This window comes from Blennius ocellaris (genome assembly GCF_963422515.1).
Source record: "Blennius ocellaris genome assembly, chromosome: 5".
Lineage (NCBI taxonomy): Eukaryota > Metazoa > Chordata > Actinopteri > Blenniiformes > Blenniidae > Blennius > Blennius ocellaris.
In genome coordinates this window covers 3,641,871-3,656,398 of record NC_137654.1, presented here as the reverse complement: position 1 = coordinate 3,656,398, position 14,528 = coordinate 3,641,871, and the positions used below count along the sequence as shown (strand labels likewise).

Genomic DNA, 14,528 nt, shown 5'->3' with positions numbered 1-14,528 from the left:
GGAAGAAAAAAGAACAAACAGAAATGGACATCCTTTATCCACAGCCCAGACTGATGACTGCTTCATTGTGAACAGAGTCCTTCTGAAACCGGATGATGAATCCACTCAACACCAGGCACATTTATGAAAGTGACAGGCTCCAAGTGTCACGTCAGATGATCTGGACAATGTGCAAAGGTACCTGACCACACCACCAGGGACGCACGGGCCTCATGGTCTTCGTGGACCAGGGAACATTTAGCTGGACTCCTCTGTAGTGAAGTGTGTGTTCATGAACATGTAGCAATAAAGTTCTTGATCGGAGCAAATGATGGCCACCAATGCTGTTAGAGACATCAAGGAGCCACTGTTGTCACCAGACGAGTGGTGAAGGTGTTACAGTGTAGGCAGGTGTGTCTAGTCAATACAGAACTGCCCTATACTTTGTGAATGGTATAGTGACAAGCCCATACTTCATAAATAACAGCATTAACCCAGTCATTGTGCTCCTGCATGACCATCACTGGCCTCATTTCATCTTCATGGATCACAATGCTCCAGCTCAGGTTTTATTAGGGAACGGCACCTGGAGATTGAGGGACCTCAAATGGAGTAACCTGCACTTACTGCAGACCCAAATCTATAGAAAACCACTGGATCAGCTGAGTGACCATGCAGAGGTTGCTAACTCTGGACCCAGAACCTCAATGAGCTGAGGGCCACCATGCGTCAGCAGACAACAAGTCAAAATTTGAACAGCAGGAGACGTCATTGTAAAGCTGAAATTGATGCTTGAGGGCACATGACAAGATATTGAGACATGGACATGTTTTGTTGTTTCTACCTTCCACTGCTGTTGGATTTTGTTTTAATAAACTGTTTGAGAAGAGGAAGTCATGCATGCTTGTACTTACATTTCCTACTTTCATGACAGTGGCAGGCCGTCAGGGCCTTCAAAGCTTCTCTGCAGGCCTAAGAAAAATATCACAGACTGATGTTGATTATATTTTGTCCATGAATACTTATTAAATAATTCCAAATGGTCTGTCCGCTTCTTCTCATCGCTTCTCCCCGGCTGCGCTGCTTTCAGACACGTACTTCCATAGTAAAGTTTTTAACCAATCACATTTCAGCCATCAGGGGTGGATTGACTCAGACCAGCAGGCCTGGCTCTGAAATGCACGACGCCACTGTTTCATGCTATAATATCACTGCAGCACCAACATTTTCCACAGATTTCACCAGGAAGCCAAATATCCATTTTTGTGAGTAGTTTATATTTCAGATATTGTTGACTCGAAAGAGAACGCAAAACAATATTTTAAGCAAAAGGGCATCGTTATATAGTTCAGTTTTTTTTTTTAAAGAAGCTGTCCAAGTCCTTAAATTAGATATGCACCAATACCCCCTTTTTTCAAAAAATGTACTGTATGAGTACTTGCATTTGAGTACTCACCGATACAAGTACTTAGGCTAAATAGACACGTTAATTTTTTTCCACAGACGTGTCAGGTCTCTGTCTGCCCCTGTGTGTCTCACCTCATGTTTCCTATTAACCAATGGCCTTCTCCCTCTACTTCAACCCATCATTGAGTTCCACCTGTGCGCTTCCCTTACCTTTGTATATAAACCCCTCTTCCTCCATTGTCTGTCAGTTCATCTTGTTGCCCTTGTGTCTCCTGCCTTTCCTCGTGTTCCCTGGACTTCAATGAACCAGGTTTTTATGGAAGTCTGTGAGGCTGTGCGTCAGTCCATCTGCACACCACCTCCTATACATGACACAGATTTTATTTGAATGTCATTACTGCATGGGGATGTACTGATGTTCAAAATATTTTTTTTTCAATAAAACAGTGTTTTGGCTGCTAAAGCCAGCTTAAGTAGCAGCAGATCCATTTAATTCCACTGTTGCAGGCACTGAGCCTCCAAGTGTAATTTTGAAGGTCAATTTTCCAAAAAGAGGGCCAAAAAAATTCCCCCCCCCCCCTCACTGCCCACTCATGCCTTGCAGCGAAGCGCCGTAAACTGCGCTGCAGTAAATGGTGTACTCGTGCCTGGTATCAAACCGATACCCAATACTGATATCGGTATTGGTACATCCTTACCAAAAATGTAATCGTAATCATAAAAATCTTAGCAATTTCCATCCCTAATCAACACTCTGCAAAAGATGAATGTAAACTCTGCATGTTGGAGGGACATGAGGAGCTGAAAGGGAGGCATTGTATGAGTGGAGGGATCAGGATGGAGGGCTTTTGGGGGGAGGAGTAGTGACATCCGGCCTTATTTAGGGTGTGTTTGTCTGCCGGACTCAGCTTCTCCTCCAATGGAATGTCCAGGAATAGAAGGACGTACAGCAGGAGAAAGTGGAAAGAAGCAGAGGAGACAGAAAGAATAGCGGCAAAAGCCAACAAATATTAGAAAACAACTGAGAATTCCTCTTCTTCTTCACTGAACAAATAATCAAACTTCACAGGCATGTTTTTCAGTGAGCACAGGAGTGTGTCTTGAACCCAGCAGCAGAGGTGAGAGTATCATCTGCTGCTGTCAGTCAAAAGCAAAAAAAAAAAAAAAGACTCCATGAAGAAGGTGACCTGAGCTGAATGGCATGGCAGCTTAGAGAGAGAGAGAGAAAGAGAGAGAAATAGACAGACAGACAGAGAAGACTACAACTGCCAGCCGGCCCGCAGTCATGCCAATATAAAGACAGCAACAGGATGAGATTCCCTTGCTTTTCCTGTTACCAACACAAAAACTGTTCCAACAATAAAATGCTCTTAATCATATAATGATGTATGCCTTAGCTGCCGAACAAGGACCATAGAAGAAGGAAAAAAAAGACTTGGAATAAATATCATCTGACTATAATGCCAATCAACTACCAATGGAATGAGGGTAACGCAGCTTTTACTCTCAACCAAACTAATATCAGCAGCCATAGGGAAGCAGAGTGGGTGAGGGTGTTACGGTGTGACTTCGGAGGCTCAGGTGCGGATAAACCAACTGGAGACAGATGAGTTTATTTTTTTAACAAAGGGAGTGACAGAAGGTTCTGCAGGCTCCGGAGGCAGGAGGCCGAGGCTGCGTTGCGGAAGCGGGAGCTACTGGCGGCTAGAGTCGGGTCTGGTCACGGTGGGTCCGGAAGCAGGGGAAGCTGAGGCAGGCGAGTCTTCAAAAGGGAAGCAGAACGAAGCGACATTAGTATAAAACATAAACTGAGAGACAACACACGCCGGCATACTAACGCAGGGAGTGTTACGATCCAGCGCCGAGTGGAGTCGAGCGCCCGTTTAAGAGGTGCAGCTGATCAGGAGAAGACGAGCTCCACCCGGTCGTCGCAGCTGAACTGAATCAGGTAATGAATCCCCCAGCAACTCCACTTCCTCAAACACAGCCTGAAACAAAAGTGGAGGAGAGACAGAAGAGGGGAAAAAACCCAACCCTGCCCCTAAGAGGCCTCTGAGGAGTGGGGCATGACAGTACCCCCCCTTCTACAAACCCGACTCAGCTGTCCCGGGTTCTGTCGGTGGAACTCACGGATCAAGTCCGGGTCTTCAATGCATCTCCGGGGAACCCAGGAGCGTTCCTCGGGACAATAGCCCTCCCAGTCAACCAGGTACTGGAGGCCCCGTCCCCAGCGACGGACGTCCAGTAGCCGGCGCACCGAATAGACCAGGCCGCCATTCAACATCCTGGGTGGTGGAGGGGAACGGAGGGGGGGGCCAGACTACTCTCCTCCACTGGTTTCACCTGGGATACATGAAAGGTGGGGTGAATGCGCATAGAGGAGGGAAGCTTGAGGCGTACCGCACTCGGGTTGATGATCCTCTCGATTTCAAATGGTCCCACGAAGTGGGGTGCCAATTTTCTGGACTTGACTCTCAGTGGCAGGCCCTTGGCTTTAAGCCACACTCTGTCCAGGAGAGAATACGGGAGCCGCGACCCGTCTTCGGTTGGCCTGGAGTAGCGCTGACCGGGCCCGCTTCCAGACCCTTTCACACCTCTTCATAGATGCCAGGATGGAGGGGACTGCAAGTTCGAGTCCCTCAGAGGGGAACAAGGGAGGTTGATACCCCAAGGAACACTGAAAGGGGGAGAGGCCAGAGGATGAGTTAGTGTGGGAATTGTGCACATACTCGACCCAGGGTAGATGATCGCTCCAGGCAGAGGGGTTCACAGAGGTCGCACATCGGAGGAAGGTCTCCATCTCCGGGTTGAGCCTCTCTGTTTGCCCATTAGACTGGGGGTGAAGACCAGATGACAAGCTCACCTTGGCCCCCAGCATGGAACAAAAAGCTCGCCAAACCTCGGAGGTGAACTAGGGACCACGGTCCGACACTATATCGGCGGGGATCCCATGCACCTAGAATACCTCGGCCACCAGCAGGTCTGCAGTTTCCTTTGCTGTGGGAAGTTTTGGAAGGGCAACAATATGTGCAGCCTTGGAAAAACGGTCCACTATCATCAAAATAGTGATCTTACCGTTGGAGGGGGGAAGGCCTGTGACAAAGTCGACTGCAATGTGGGACCAGGGACGGGTAGGGATGGGCAAGAGTTGTAAGAGACCAGAGCTTGGTTGGTGGGAGGCCTTTTTCTGGGCGCAAACAGTGCAGGCTGCCACGAACCTCCTGATGTCGCGGTCCACGGTGGGCCACCAGAGCTTCCGCCACAGGACCCCCAAGGTGCGGGATACGCCTTGGTGGCAGGATAGGCGAGAGGAGTGAGCCCATTGCAGGACCTGGGAAAGTACGGACTCAGGCACAAACATGGAATGAAGGGGACCATCACCTGGATCAGGTTGTTGCTGGAGAGCCCGTTGAATCAGGTCCTCAATCTCCCATGTGAGGGAGCCAATGGTGCAGGTCTTGGGAAGGATCGGAGCAGGCTCCGGAGACTGTTCCTCTATGGAAAACTGACGGGACAGGGCGTCGGGCTTGATGTTGCGGGAGCCAGGACGATAAGTCAAAGTGAACCTGAAACGATCGAAAAACAAAGTCCATCAAGCTTGGTGGGAATTGAGACGCTTGGCTGACCTGATGTATTCAATGTTCTTGTGATCCGTCCACACGATGAATGGTTGTTCGGCTCCCTCCAACCAGTGCCTCCACTCTTCTAGGGCCAGTTTTACTGCAAGCAATTCCCAATATCATAATTGTGTTCTGCTGAAGAGAGCCTATGGGAAAAAAAAGCACATGGGTGGAGCTTATAATCTGTGGGTGACCGTTGGGAGAGAACGGCTCCCACACCAGAGTCAGAGGCATCCACCTGTGAAACTCGCATTTCTCAGCCTTAACGTAGAGCTGGTTCTTCTGGAGCCTTTCCAGAACTTGGCAGACGTGTTGGGCATGTTCTTCGGGGTCTCGGGAATAAATCAAGATGTCGTCTAGATAAATAAACACGAAATGGTCAATCATATCTCTCACGATATCATTCATCAGATCCTGAAACACAGCAGGGGCATTCGTGTCCAAATGGCATCACCAGGTACTCGAAGTGTCCAAGGGGGGGTGTTGAAGGCCGTCTTTTACTCGTCTCCCTCCCGGATGCATACCAAGTGGTAAGCATTCCGGAGATCCGGAGAACTTGGTAGAGATGGTGGCACCATGGAGGGGGGTGAACGCAGACTTGAGGAGAGGCAACGGATATCGGTTTTTGATGGTGATGTCATTTAGGTCTCTGAAGTCGATACAGGGACGAAGGGAGCCGTTCTTCTTGCTGACGAAGAAAAATCCAGCTCCCACTGGGGACGAGGAGGGATGAATGATGCCAGCAGCCAGAGATTCCCGGATGTAGGTCTCCATCGCCGCACGCTCAGAACGAGACAGATTGTACAGTCGGCTGCGGGGCAGTGTGGACCCGGCAAGTAGATCGATCGGACAGTCATAAAGTCGGTGTGGGGAAAGGGACAGTGCCTTACTTTTACTGAAAACTGGTGCCAGGTCGTGGTAGGCAGCAGGAACTGAGGTGAGGTCCACCACCTCTGGAGGTGCGGGCCTTGGAGTATCTGAGGGGGTCAGGGCTGCACGGAGACAGTTATTCGTGCACTGGGGACCCCAAGAGCTCACCTCCTCCTTCTCCCAGTCGATACGGGGGTTGTGGCTCCTCAGCCAAGGGTAATCCAGAACTAGGGGGGGTCGAGAGTGGTTGATCAGATGAAACGTGAGGGTCTCCCGGTGATTCCCAGCGAGGACCAAGGTGACAGGGACCGTCTTATGGCTGACCTGGGCTAAGTGCAGACCAGTGAGAGAGCCGGCTTCGAGCTTGGAGTCTAGCCGAACAGATGGGATATTGAGTTGACGAGCTAGCTGGAGATCCATAAAATTTTCCTCTGCTCCGGAGTCCACCAGAGCAGATACGGACAAGGTCTGAGTCATGAAACAGAGAGTACCAGGCAGTTGGAGACATTGAGGGGAGCTAGTAACAGTTCGGCTCACCAGTAACCCCTCACCTACTGGGAGCCCGACCTTTTCCCGGGCGCTGAGGACAGTTGGCGATGTAGTGGCACGACTCTCCACAGTAGAGGCAGGCATGTTGGTTGACCGGCAATGGCTCCTCTCCTGCGGAGTAAGGCGAGTCCGGCCTAACTGCATGGGTTCAGCGTCCGTGACAGTTGACGAGGCCTCCATACTGCCCAGCTCGACCTGATGTTTGGGATGTAGTCCAGGTCCAACGGAGAGAACGCTCACGCTGACGCTCCCGGATGCGGTTATCCACGCTGATGCAGAGGGAGATAAGTCCCTCCAGGCCTCGTGGGCGTTCACGGGTGGCCAACTCATCCTTCAGGTGTTCCGGAAGGCCTCGGAAGAAGACCCCTTGGAGGGCTCCAGCATTCCAACCACTTCCAGCGGCCAGGGTCCGGAACTCCACACCAAACTCAGCTGTGCTGCGAGTACCCTGGCAAATGAGCATCAGTCAGTCCCCAGCATCCATGCCGTGGACGGTGCACAGACAGCACGAAAATCGACACTCACTGCTCACTGGACCTGGAGGCCATGACAGTAAGATGCAGACCGTTTTACCTGCCACGAGAGCTAACGGTAGCCATTGTGACTGCTGTTTACATCCCCCCTGATGCTAACATTAGCTCAACACTCGGCCTTCTGCTGGATATGGTAAACAAACAACAGAGAGCTCATCCGGATGGGGTCCATATCATCGCAGGGGACTTTAATAAAGCATGCCTTAAATCTGTCCTCCCCAAATTCCACCAGCACGTGAAATGTGCAACCAGGGGTGAAAACACACTGGACTGTGTTTACACAAATATTAAGCATGCCTACAGAGCGACCCCCCCCCCCCCCTACCTCGGATTATCAGACCACCTCTCCCTGATGCTCTTCCCAGCCTACACCCCCCTCAGGAGGCAAACAACCCCAGCAATTCAGACCATCAAAGCCTGGCCCGAAAACGCTCTCCTCCAGCTACAGGACTGCTTTGCCAGCACTTAGTGGAGCATTTTTGAAGACCAGAATCTGGACACATACACAGAGTCTGTCCTCTTCTACATTAAGTGCTGTGTAGATAATGTCATAGAGGAAAGACGCATCCGGGTCTTCCCAAACAGGAAGCCTTGGATGACAACCGAAGTCCAGACCCTGATCAGAGCCTACAATGCAGCCTTCAGGAAGGGTGATTGGGTTCTCTACAGCACCGCCAGAGCTGACCTGAGGAGAGGCATCAAAAAGGCCAAAGACTCATATAAGAGGAAAATAGAAGGATACCTGATGGAGAACAACCCGCGACAGATGTGGAAGGGCATCCAGGCCCTGACCAACTACAAAGGCCAACCCTCTCCCACGCCCTCCACCAGCCGCAGCAGCAGCCTGGCAGAGGAGTTGAACCACTTCTTTGCCCGGTTCGAGACTTCCACCACACACCTGCAGACACTGGCTCCCCCTGACTCCAGCACCCCACCTCTATCCCTCCAGGAGCATGAGGTGAGGAAAAATCTACGAGCAATGAACTCCAGGAAAGCTGCTGGTCCCGATGGTATCCCGGAGGTGGTGATAAAAGCATGTGCAGCCCAACTGGCAGGGATCCTCACCACACTTTTCAACTTCTCCTTGACACATGCCACCGTCCCCACATGTCTGAAGGCCTCCATCATCATCCCCATCCCCCCAAAAACTGCCATAGACAGCCTAAATGATTACAGACCAATAGCTCTGACGCCTGTAATCATGAAGTGTTTAGAGCGATCAGTCTCCCAGCACATCAGAGACTGCCTCCCTCGTTCCTTCGACCCCCATCAGTTTGCCTACAGGGCAAACTGGTCCATGGAGGATGCCATCGCCCATACAGTTCCCACAGCTCTGAGCCACCCGGAGACCAGTAAGAGCTACGTGAGGATGCTCTTCGTGGACTATAGCTCCGCGTTTAACACCATCATCCCGGGCATTCTCTTCAGCAAACTCCTGCAGCTCCAGATCCCCCTCCCCAGCTGCACCTCGATTAAAAACTTCCTGTCCAGTCGCCCACAGTCTGTGAAACTCGGCCCCCACCACTTCTCCACACTCACACTCAGCACCGGATCCCCTCAAGGCCCCTCCTAAGCCCTCTACTATACGTCCTATATACACTGTACCCCGACCCACCCAACCAACCGCATTATTAAATATACGGACACACCACCGTGGTCTAGGATGAGACAGCGTACAGGGCCGAGGTAGAGAAACTGTGTTGCTGGTGCTCGGACAACAACCTGACCCTGAATGTCCAAAAGACTAACGAGCTCATCATGGACTTCAGGAAAAACAGACAGGACCACACACCCCTCCTCACAAATGGAGAACAGGTGAAAACTGCCACCACCTTCAGGTTTCTGGGCCCCACATCTCCTCCGACTGCTCCTGGACATTTAACATCAGGACCCTGGTGAAGAAGCTCAGCAGCGGCTGTACTTCCTGCGAGTCCTCAGGAAAAACAACCTGGACCCCAAGCTGCTGCTGGCCTTCTACCACTCCTCTGTGGAGAGCATCCTAACTCACTCCCTGAGTGTGTGGTACGCTGACTCCACAGCCCAGGACAGGAAGGCGGTGCAGAGGGTCATAAACACTGCCCAAAAAGTCATCGGCTGCCCTCTGCCCACCCTTGAACACATCTCCTCACTCTGCTGCCTCAGGAGAATCAGGTCCATCACCGCCGACCCCGCTCACCCCGCCCACCCCCTGTTTGACCTGTTGCCCTCAGGGAGACGCTTACAGGTCAATCAAGTCCCGCACCAGCAGGCTGAGAAACAGTTTTTTTCCCCTGGGCGATCAGGTCAACCAATGAACATGGACACACACATACAGATAGACTGCCATGACCCCACCCCTCTCCCCCCTCAACCCCCCAGAACTACAACCAACAACTACCTAGATTTCTATATTATATTTTTATATTTATATTTATATTTTTATATTCTTAGCACTGCACTATATTGCACTGTCTTTTCTTACCTGTCTTGTTTGTCTATGTTCTGTGGTGCACGGTGGCTCTGTGGGAGCACCCCCCCCCCCACCAATTTTTGTTGTACTTCCCTGTACTATGACAAATAAAGCTGATTCTAATTCTGATTCTGATGGTCGAAAACCTTCATCTCCATGATGAAGGACTGGTAGGACTGGCAAACTGGGGCCTGGCTTTCCCACAGGGCGGTTCCCCAGTCCCTAGCGGCCCCAGACAGGAGTCCCAGCAGGGACGCCACCTGGACGCAGTCAGATGAGTAGGTTAAGGGCTGCAGCTCAAAAACCAGGCCCACCTGGGCTAGGAAGGCCTGACAGGAACCGAGGTCTCCCACATACCTCTCAGGAGTTGGTGCAGGGGGCTCACGGAAATTGCAGGCAGGTTGGTGAGCTGGGTGATCAGGTTGGTGAGCTGGGTGATCAGGTTAGTGAGCTGGGTGATCAGGTTGGTGAGCTGGGTGATCAGGTTGGTGAGCTGGGTGATCAGGTTGGTGAGCTGGGTGATCAGGTCGGGGAGCTGGGTTGTCAGGTCAAGAGTTGGGACCGGCACCGTGGTGCAAGATGAAGCAGAGCGAGCAAAGAGCTGGAGGTTAACTGTGAGACCTGGTTTAATAAAGCACGGTTATTTTTTACCAGACTCTGAAGTAGGGCGTCATGATGACCCAACCTGGAGTCCTGATTAGCCAAGGCCTGCTGGACGGCAGCAGTCAAATCTGCTCCTTGTTGGTTCTCCGCTGAGCTCGTGTTGGCTGGATCGTACTGTTACGGTGGGACTTCGGAGGCTCAGGTGCGGAGAAACCAGCTGGAGACAGACAGGTACACTGGATGAGTTTATTTTTTAACAAAGGGAGTGACAGAAGGTTCTGCAGGCTCCGGAGGCAGGAGGCCGAGGCTGCGTTGCGGAAGCGGGAGCTACTGGCGGCTAGAGTCGGGTCTGGTCATGGTGGGTCCGGAAGCAGGGGAAGCTGAGGCAGGCGAGTCTTCAAAAGGAAAGCAGAACGAAGCGGCGTTAGTATAAAACATAAACTGAGAGACAACACATGCAGGCATACTAACGCAGGGAGCGTTACGATCCAGCGCCGAGTGGAGTCGAGCGCCCGTTTAAAAGGTGCAGCTGATCAGGAGAAGACGAGCTCCACCCGGTCGTCGCAGCTGAACTGAATCAGGTAATGAATCCCCCAGCAACTCCACTTCCTCAAACACAGCCTGAAACAAAAGTGGAGGAGAGACAGAAGAGGGAAAAAACCCAACCATGCCCCTAAGAGGCCTCTGAGGAGTGGGGCATGACAGAGGGTCTTAGAAAGACATTGCGATCCAGCTGAGTTGATTCCATATGGCACAGGCCGTGGTTGGAGGAGTTGAAATGAGATGGCAGGCCCTTGGTTGCTGGTGCAAAAAATGGCGTAGCCAGGTGGTTGCTTCTGTACCATGTGCTCAGAAAAACTCATGTAGGCAACAAGCAGCAAAACATGCTGTCACGTCTCGAATCAGGCCCCGGTCATAGAGCTCCTCTCCATACTCCATACTCCATACTCCAAAATCACAACTCATTTGCTGGGGTCATGCCTAGGTAGTTACTATGTAACTAGGATACTATGTAGAAACAGTATCACTCCTGCGGATCGTGCATTCATCCAGAAGAGTGGAGCTACAAACTCCATGTTTTGATACCAGCTTCACTTATTAATACATCTCCACTGTGTGACATCAAGGGTCATGTGATTTATGTCATGCCACCATATTGGAAGACAAACGCTGCATTTCAGCAGGGTTCAATATTTGTTTACATATGGTGGACTATTGTCAAACTGTCATTAATAAACCATTGTAATAAGAGTAGTTTTGCAAGGCAATTGGATACCATGGTGCTCAGAATTATCATTATGCAGTTATAGCCTGTTATTAATAAAGTTCTACTTCTAATTGGACCTAGTCTCGGGCACTGCAAAGCTGCATTATTCTTGGATTCATCATTTTAAAATCGCAGCATTAATTCTCAGTTGTATTTTTTTTTTTTTTGTCTTCTAATATTTAATAAATGTCTAGCATTCTGTTACTGGAAGATAAAACTTATTATATTTGGGTGTTATTTTCTATCTTAACTGTTGACAGGACCAATATTAGTTTTTTTCCCATTGACATGCCTCAGTATTCATTTGAATAACAAAATCAGAGTTTAGAAATTAGTTTCATGATGGATTTATGAGCTGTTTGAGGAAAGATGTCTTCACTGCTTATTAATGTCAAGATGAATGAGCCAAGTCAAACACTGTTCATTACTGTTTATAAATTAAAACAGTGAGCTTTAGCTCAATTCCCCTATCCATCCATCAATCCATCCATCTCCTATTTTCCAACATGTTCCTCTTTTAATCCTTTACTACAGCAGTAAACACTTTTGGCCACATGCAGTGAGTCTTAGTCGTTGAGTCCCAGTTAAAGTTAAGAAGACGTAACCTTTATATAAATAAATCATATTTTCATATTTTCAGGCAATATTCTCTTCCAAGATATAGGACAACACTGTACATACATTTATTTGTCCCTCTATATTTTCAACATTTTACGTACCTCTCTGAACTGAGTTCCACAGTCATCTCTTCAAAAGGCTGCAGGATTTCACATGCCTCTTTGATCATTCCCCAATCATCCAGGGACAGTGCTTGGAGTTGAGGATTTACCAGGGCCAGAGTGGAGATGAGTGGGTCTTTAACTTCTGTGACTCGTTTCAGCATGTAATATGTGGAGTTCCATCGTGTTGCAACATCTTGTTTCAGTCGCAGTTGTGGCTGTCCCATCTGCAGCTGGATCTTGCGGAGCTTTGCAGAGGCCACTGTACTCCGACGAGTATACTCAGTGATGGATTTCACTTTTTTGATGACCTCTTGAATTTGAGGCTGCTGGATTGCATTTCTCACGATTAAATTGAGAATGTGTGCAAAACAGCTCAGGTGGTTCCAGCGCAGGATGTCAATCACAGCCTTTTTAATATTGGCTGCACCGTCAGTAACACAAGCAACAATCTTTTTGCTGATGGTCCATTCCTCTGCTACCCTTCCTAATTCTCTGGCCAGACATGCAGTGTGTTCTGTGAGCTCAAAACAATCCAGCAAATGCAACTGGAGCTTAAAGTCACTTATATAGTGACAGGAAACTGACATGAATCCTACGGCGGTGATGGAGGTCCAGCAATCAGTTGTTTGGCACACAGCGGGTGCCATCTGGATTGTTTCTTTAATGTCACCTCTTACTTTTTCAAATAAGTCAGGTAATAGGCGTCTGGATATTGTGCTTCTACTGGGAAGCACATAAGACGGGCAAAGTGCCTCAGAATATAACTTAAAACCACCGTCAACAACGGAAAAGGGTTGAAAATCCATGGCTATCATTTTTTTTTTTGTCAAATATTTTTATTGGTTTTTACATTGGGAAGGTACAGACACATGTAAAAACATACCAGATGTGCAACAATGGTCATCTCTCAATGTAATTAAACTCGCTACAGTAGAACATAATATGAAACCAAGGTGCATTAGAGAGCAAATCTCCCTTCCCGAACAAAATAAATCATTCACTCGCAGCATTCACACCACAATACAAGACAAGACAAGACAAGACAAGACAAGACAAGACAAGACAAGGACTCAAGGGTTAAAGATAATCACAATGAAAAAATTATGTAAATAATTAAATATTAATTAAAAAATAAAAAATAATAATAAAATTAAAAAAACCAAAAAAACAACAACAATAACAACATGATAAAATAATAAACTAAAATAAATAAATAATTAACAACTCAGCGTATTGTGTTTCAGCTTCAATGTGCAAGGTGTCTATATGCAGTAGAACGGGTTGCCACATTGTAGAAAAGGCCTGTAGGGAACCGTTCAGGGAGAATCTGATTTTCTCAAGTCTCACGCATCGCAAAATCTCCTGAATCCATCTATTACGTGTAGGTGGGGATGAGTGCGTCCATTTCAGGAGGATCAGCCTCCTCGCAAGCAAGGTAGTGAATGCAATAATTTGTTGTGAGGTTTTCAACCAACCAAATGATGGGGGTAATCCAAAAAGAGCGACAAGGGGGTCAAAATTCACTGCACGACCAAGGACCGTCGTCAACGTCATGGCTATCATTTTAACCAGAGCCTCGTCTGCCTTGCTCTGCTGCAGTGGCATCATGGGCCTCGAGACAAACGCTCCCATGGAGGATCGTCTCTGTTTTTTTCTTTGCGGTGCTTCTTCTTGTCCTGATTGTCTGTTTGTGTTCTGTGGAAAAAGCCGGCATCGTGGCTGTTGTTGTTGTTGTTGTTGTTGTTGTTGAGTGGTCTCAGGTTGGTCGTGGCTGTGCATCACAGTGGGATGCTTGTTGGTTAAATGCCGTCTCATATTCGAAGTACTTCTTCCCCGAAATGATAAAAGTCCTCTGCAAACCAGGCATTTGGCCTGAGTTGGGCTTACCGTCTCCAAATGCATCCAGATAAGGCTTCTTCTGTGGGGATCCATTTTCTTTATTTTAAACTATCGACCGGAGTGATCGTACCCACAGCCAAGTTACACCGTGAATAAAAAAATGGTGGTCTCGAACCCCACCCCCCACCCATCCTCATTAAGCATAAAATAAATATCAGGTATTCAGAATTGCAAAGATACCATGTATTATACACGTATTATTCAAAAGTTTCTTTCTTTCCCTCCAGCATTTTGATTTTCTTCTCACAACTCTCAAAAATAGTTTTACTTCTATTAATAAATAACGTGATTTTCAACACGGAAGTTGAGGCAGTCACATCTCGCAACGCCGTCTGCCAGAGTGACGTTCACTCTCTCGGAACCAACGCAGACGTTGCCACTGTCCCATTGCCCGTGCCGCCACGACGCAGGCCGACCGGCTTGGCTCTGTGCCGCAGGAGTGAGCTCAGGTGCGGGGCAACGTCTCCCGAGATGGCCAATGTTCCCTCTCTCGGAACTAATACAGAAGTTGCAGCTGCAACTCTGGCTGTAGCGGAGGATGTAAACAACAACAGAGGATTCATAAGGTCCAGTTCTGCCGGTCTGGCTGAGATTACTGTTGCAACGTCACATTTCTGCGGAGCTCTATAC

General features: G+C 48.9%; 1 protein-coding gene across 1 annotated transcript in view; it reads right to left on the bottom strand.

Moving 5' to 3' along the window:
• Window positions 1-6,888, bottom strand: part of LOC308130136 (phosphatidylinositol 4,5-bisphosphate 3-kinase catalytic subunit gamma isoform) — a gene marked incomplete at both ends in the record, with an annotated part of 64,453 nt that extends 57,565 nt beyond the window's left edge. Inside the window, 13 exons of the mRNA XM_080496336.1 lie at window positions 3,024-3,102; window positions 3,308-3,374; window positions 3,479-3,671; window positions 3,954-4,063; window positions 4,157-4,297; window positions 4,462-4,494; window positions 4,586-4,674; window positions 4,768-4,952; window positions 5,013-5,106; window positions 5,201-5,362; window positions 5,531-6,247; window positions 6,432-6,563; window positions 6,666-6,888. Of these exons, the coding sequence (XP_080352462.1) occupies window positions 3,024-3,102; window positions 3,308-3,374; window positions 3,479-3,671; window positions 3,954-4,063; window positions 4,157-4,297; window positions 4,462-4,494; window positions 4,586-4,674; window positions 4,768-4,952; window positions 5,013-5,106; window positions 5,201-5,362; window positions 5,531-6,247; window positions 6,432-6,563; window positions 6,666-6,888 (2,225 nt within the window). The remainder of the gene's footprint in view (window positions 1-3,023; window positions 3,103-3,307; window positions 3,375-3,478; window positions 3,672-3,953; window positions 4,064-4,156; window positions 4,298-4,461; window positions 4,495-4,585; window positions 4,675-4,767; window positions 4,953-5,012; window positions 5,107-5,200; window positions 5,363-5,530; window positions 6,248-6,431; window positions 6,564-6,665) is intronic.
• Window positions 6,889-14,528: the final 7,640 nt, after the last annotated feature.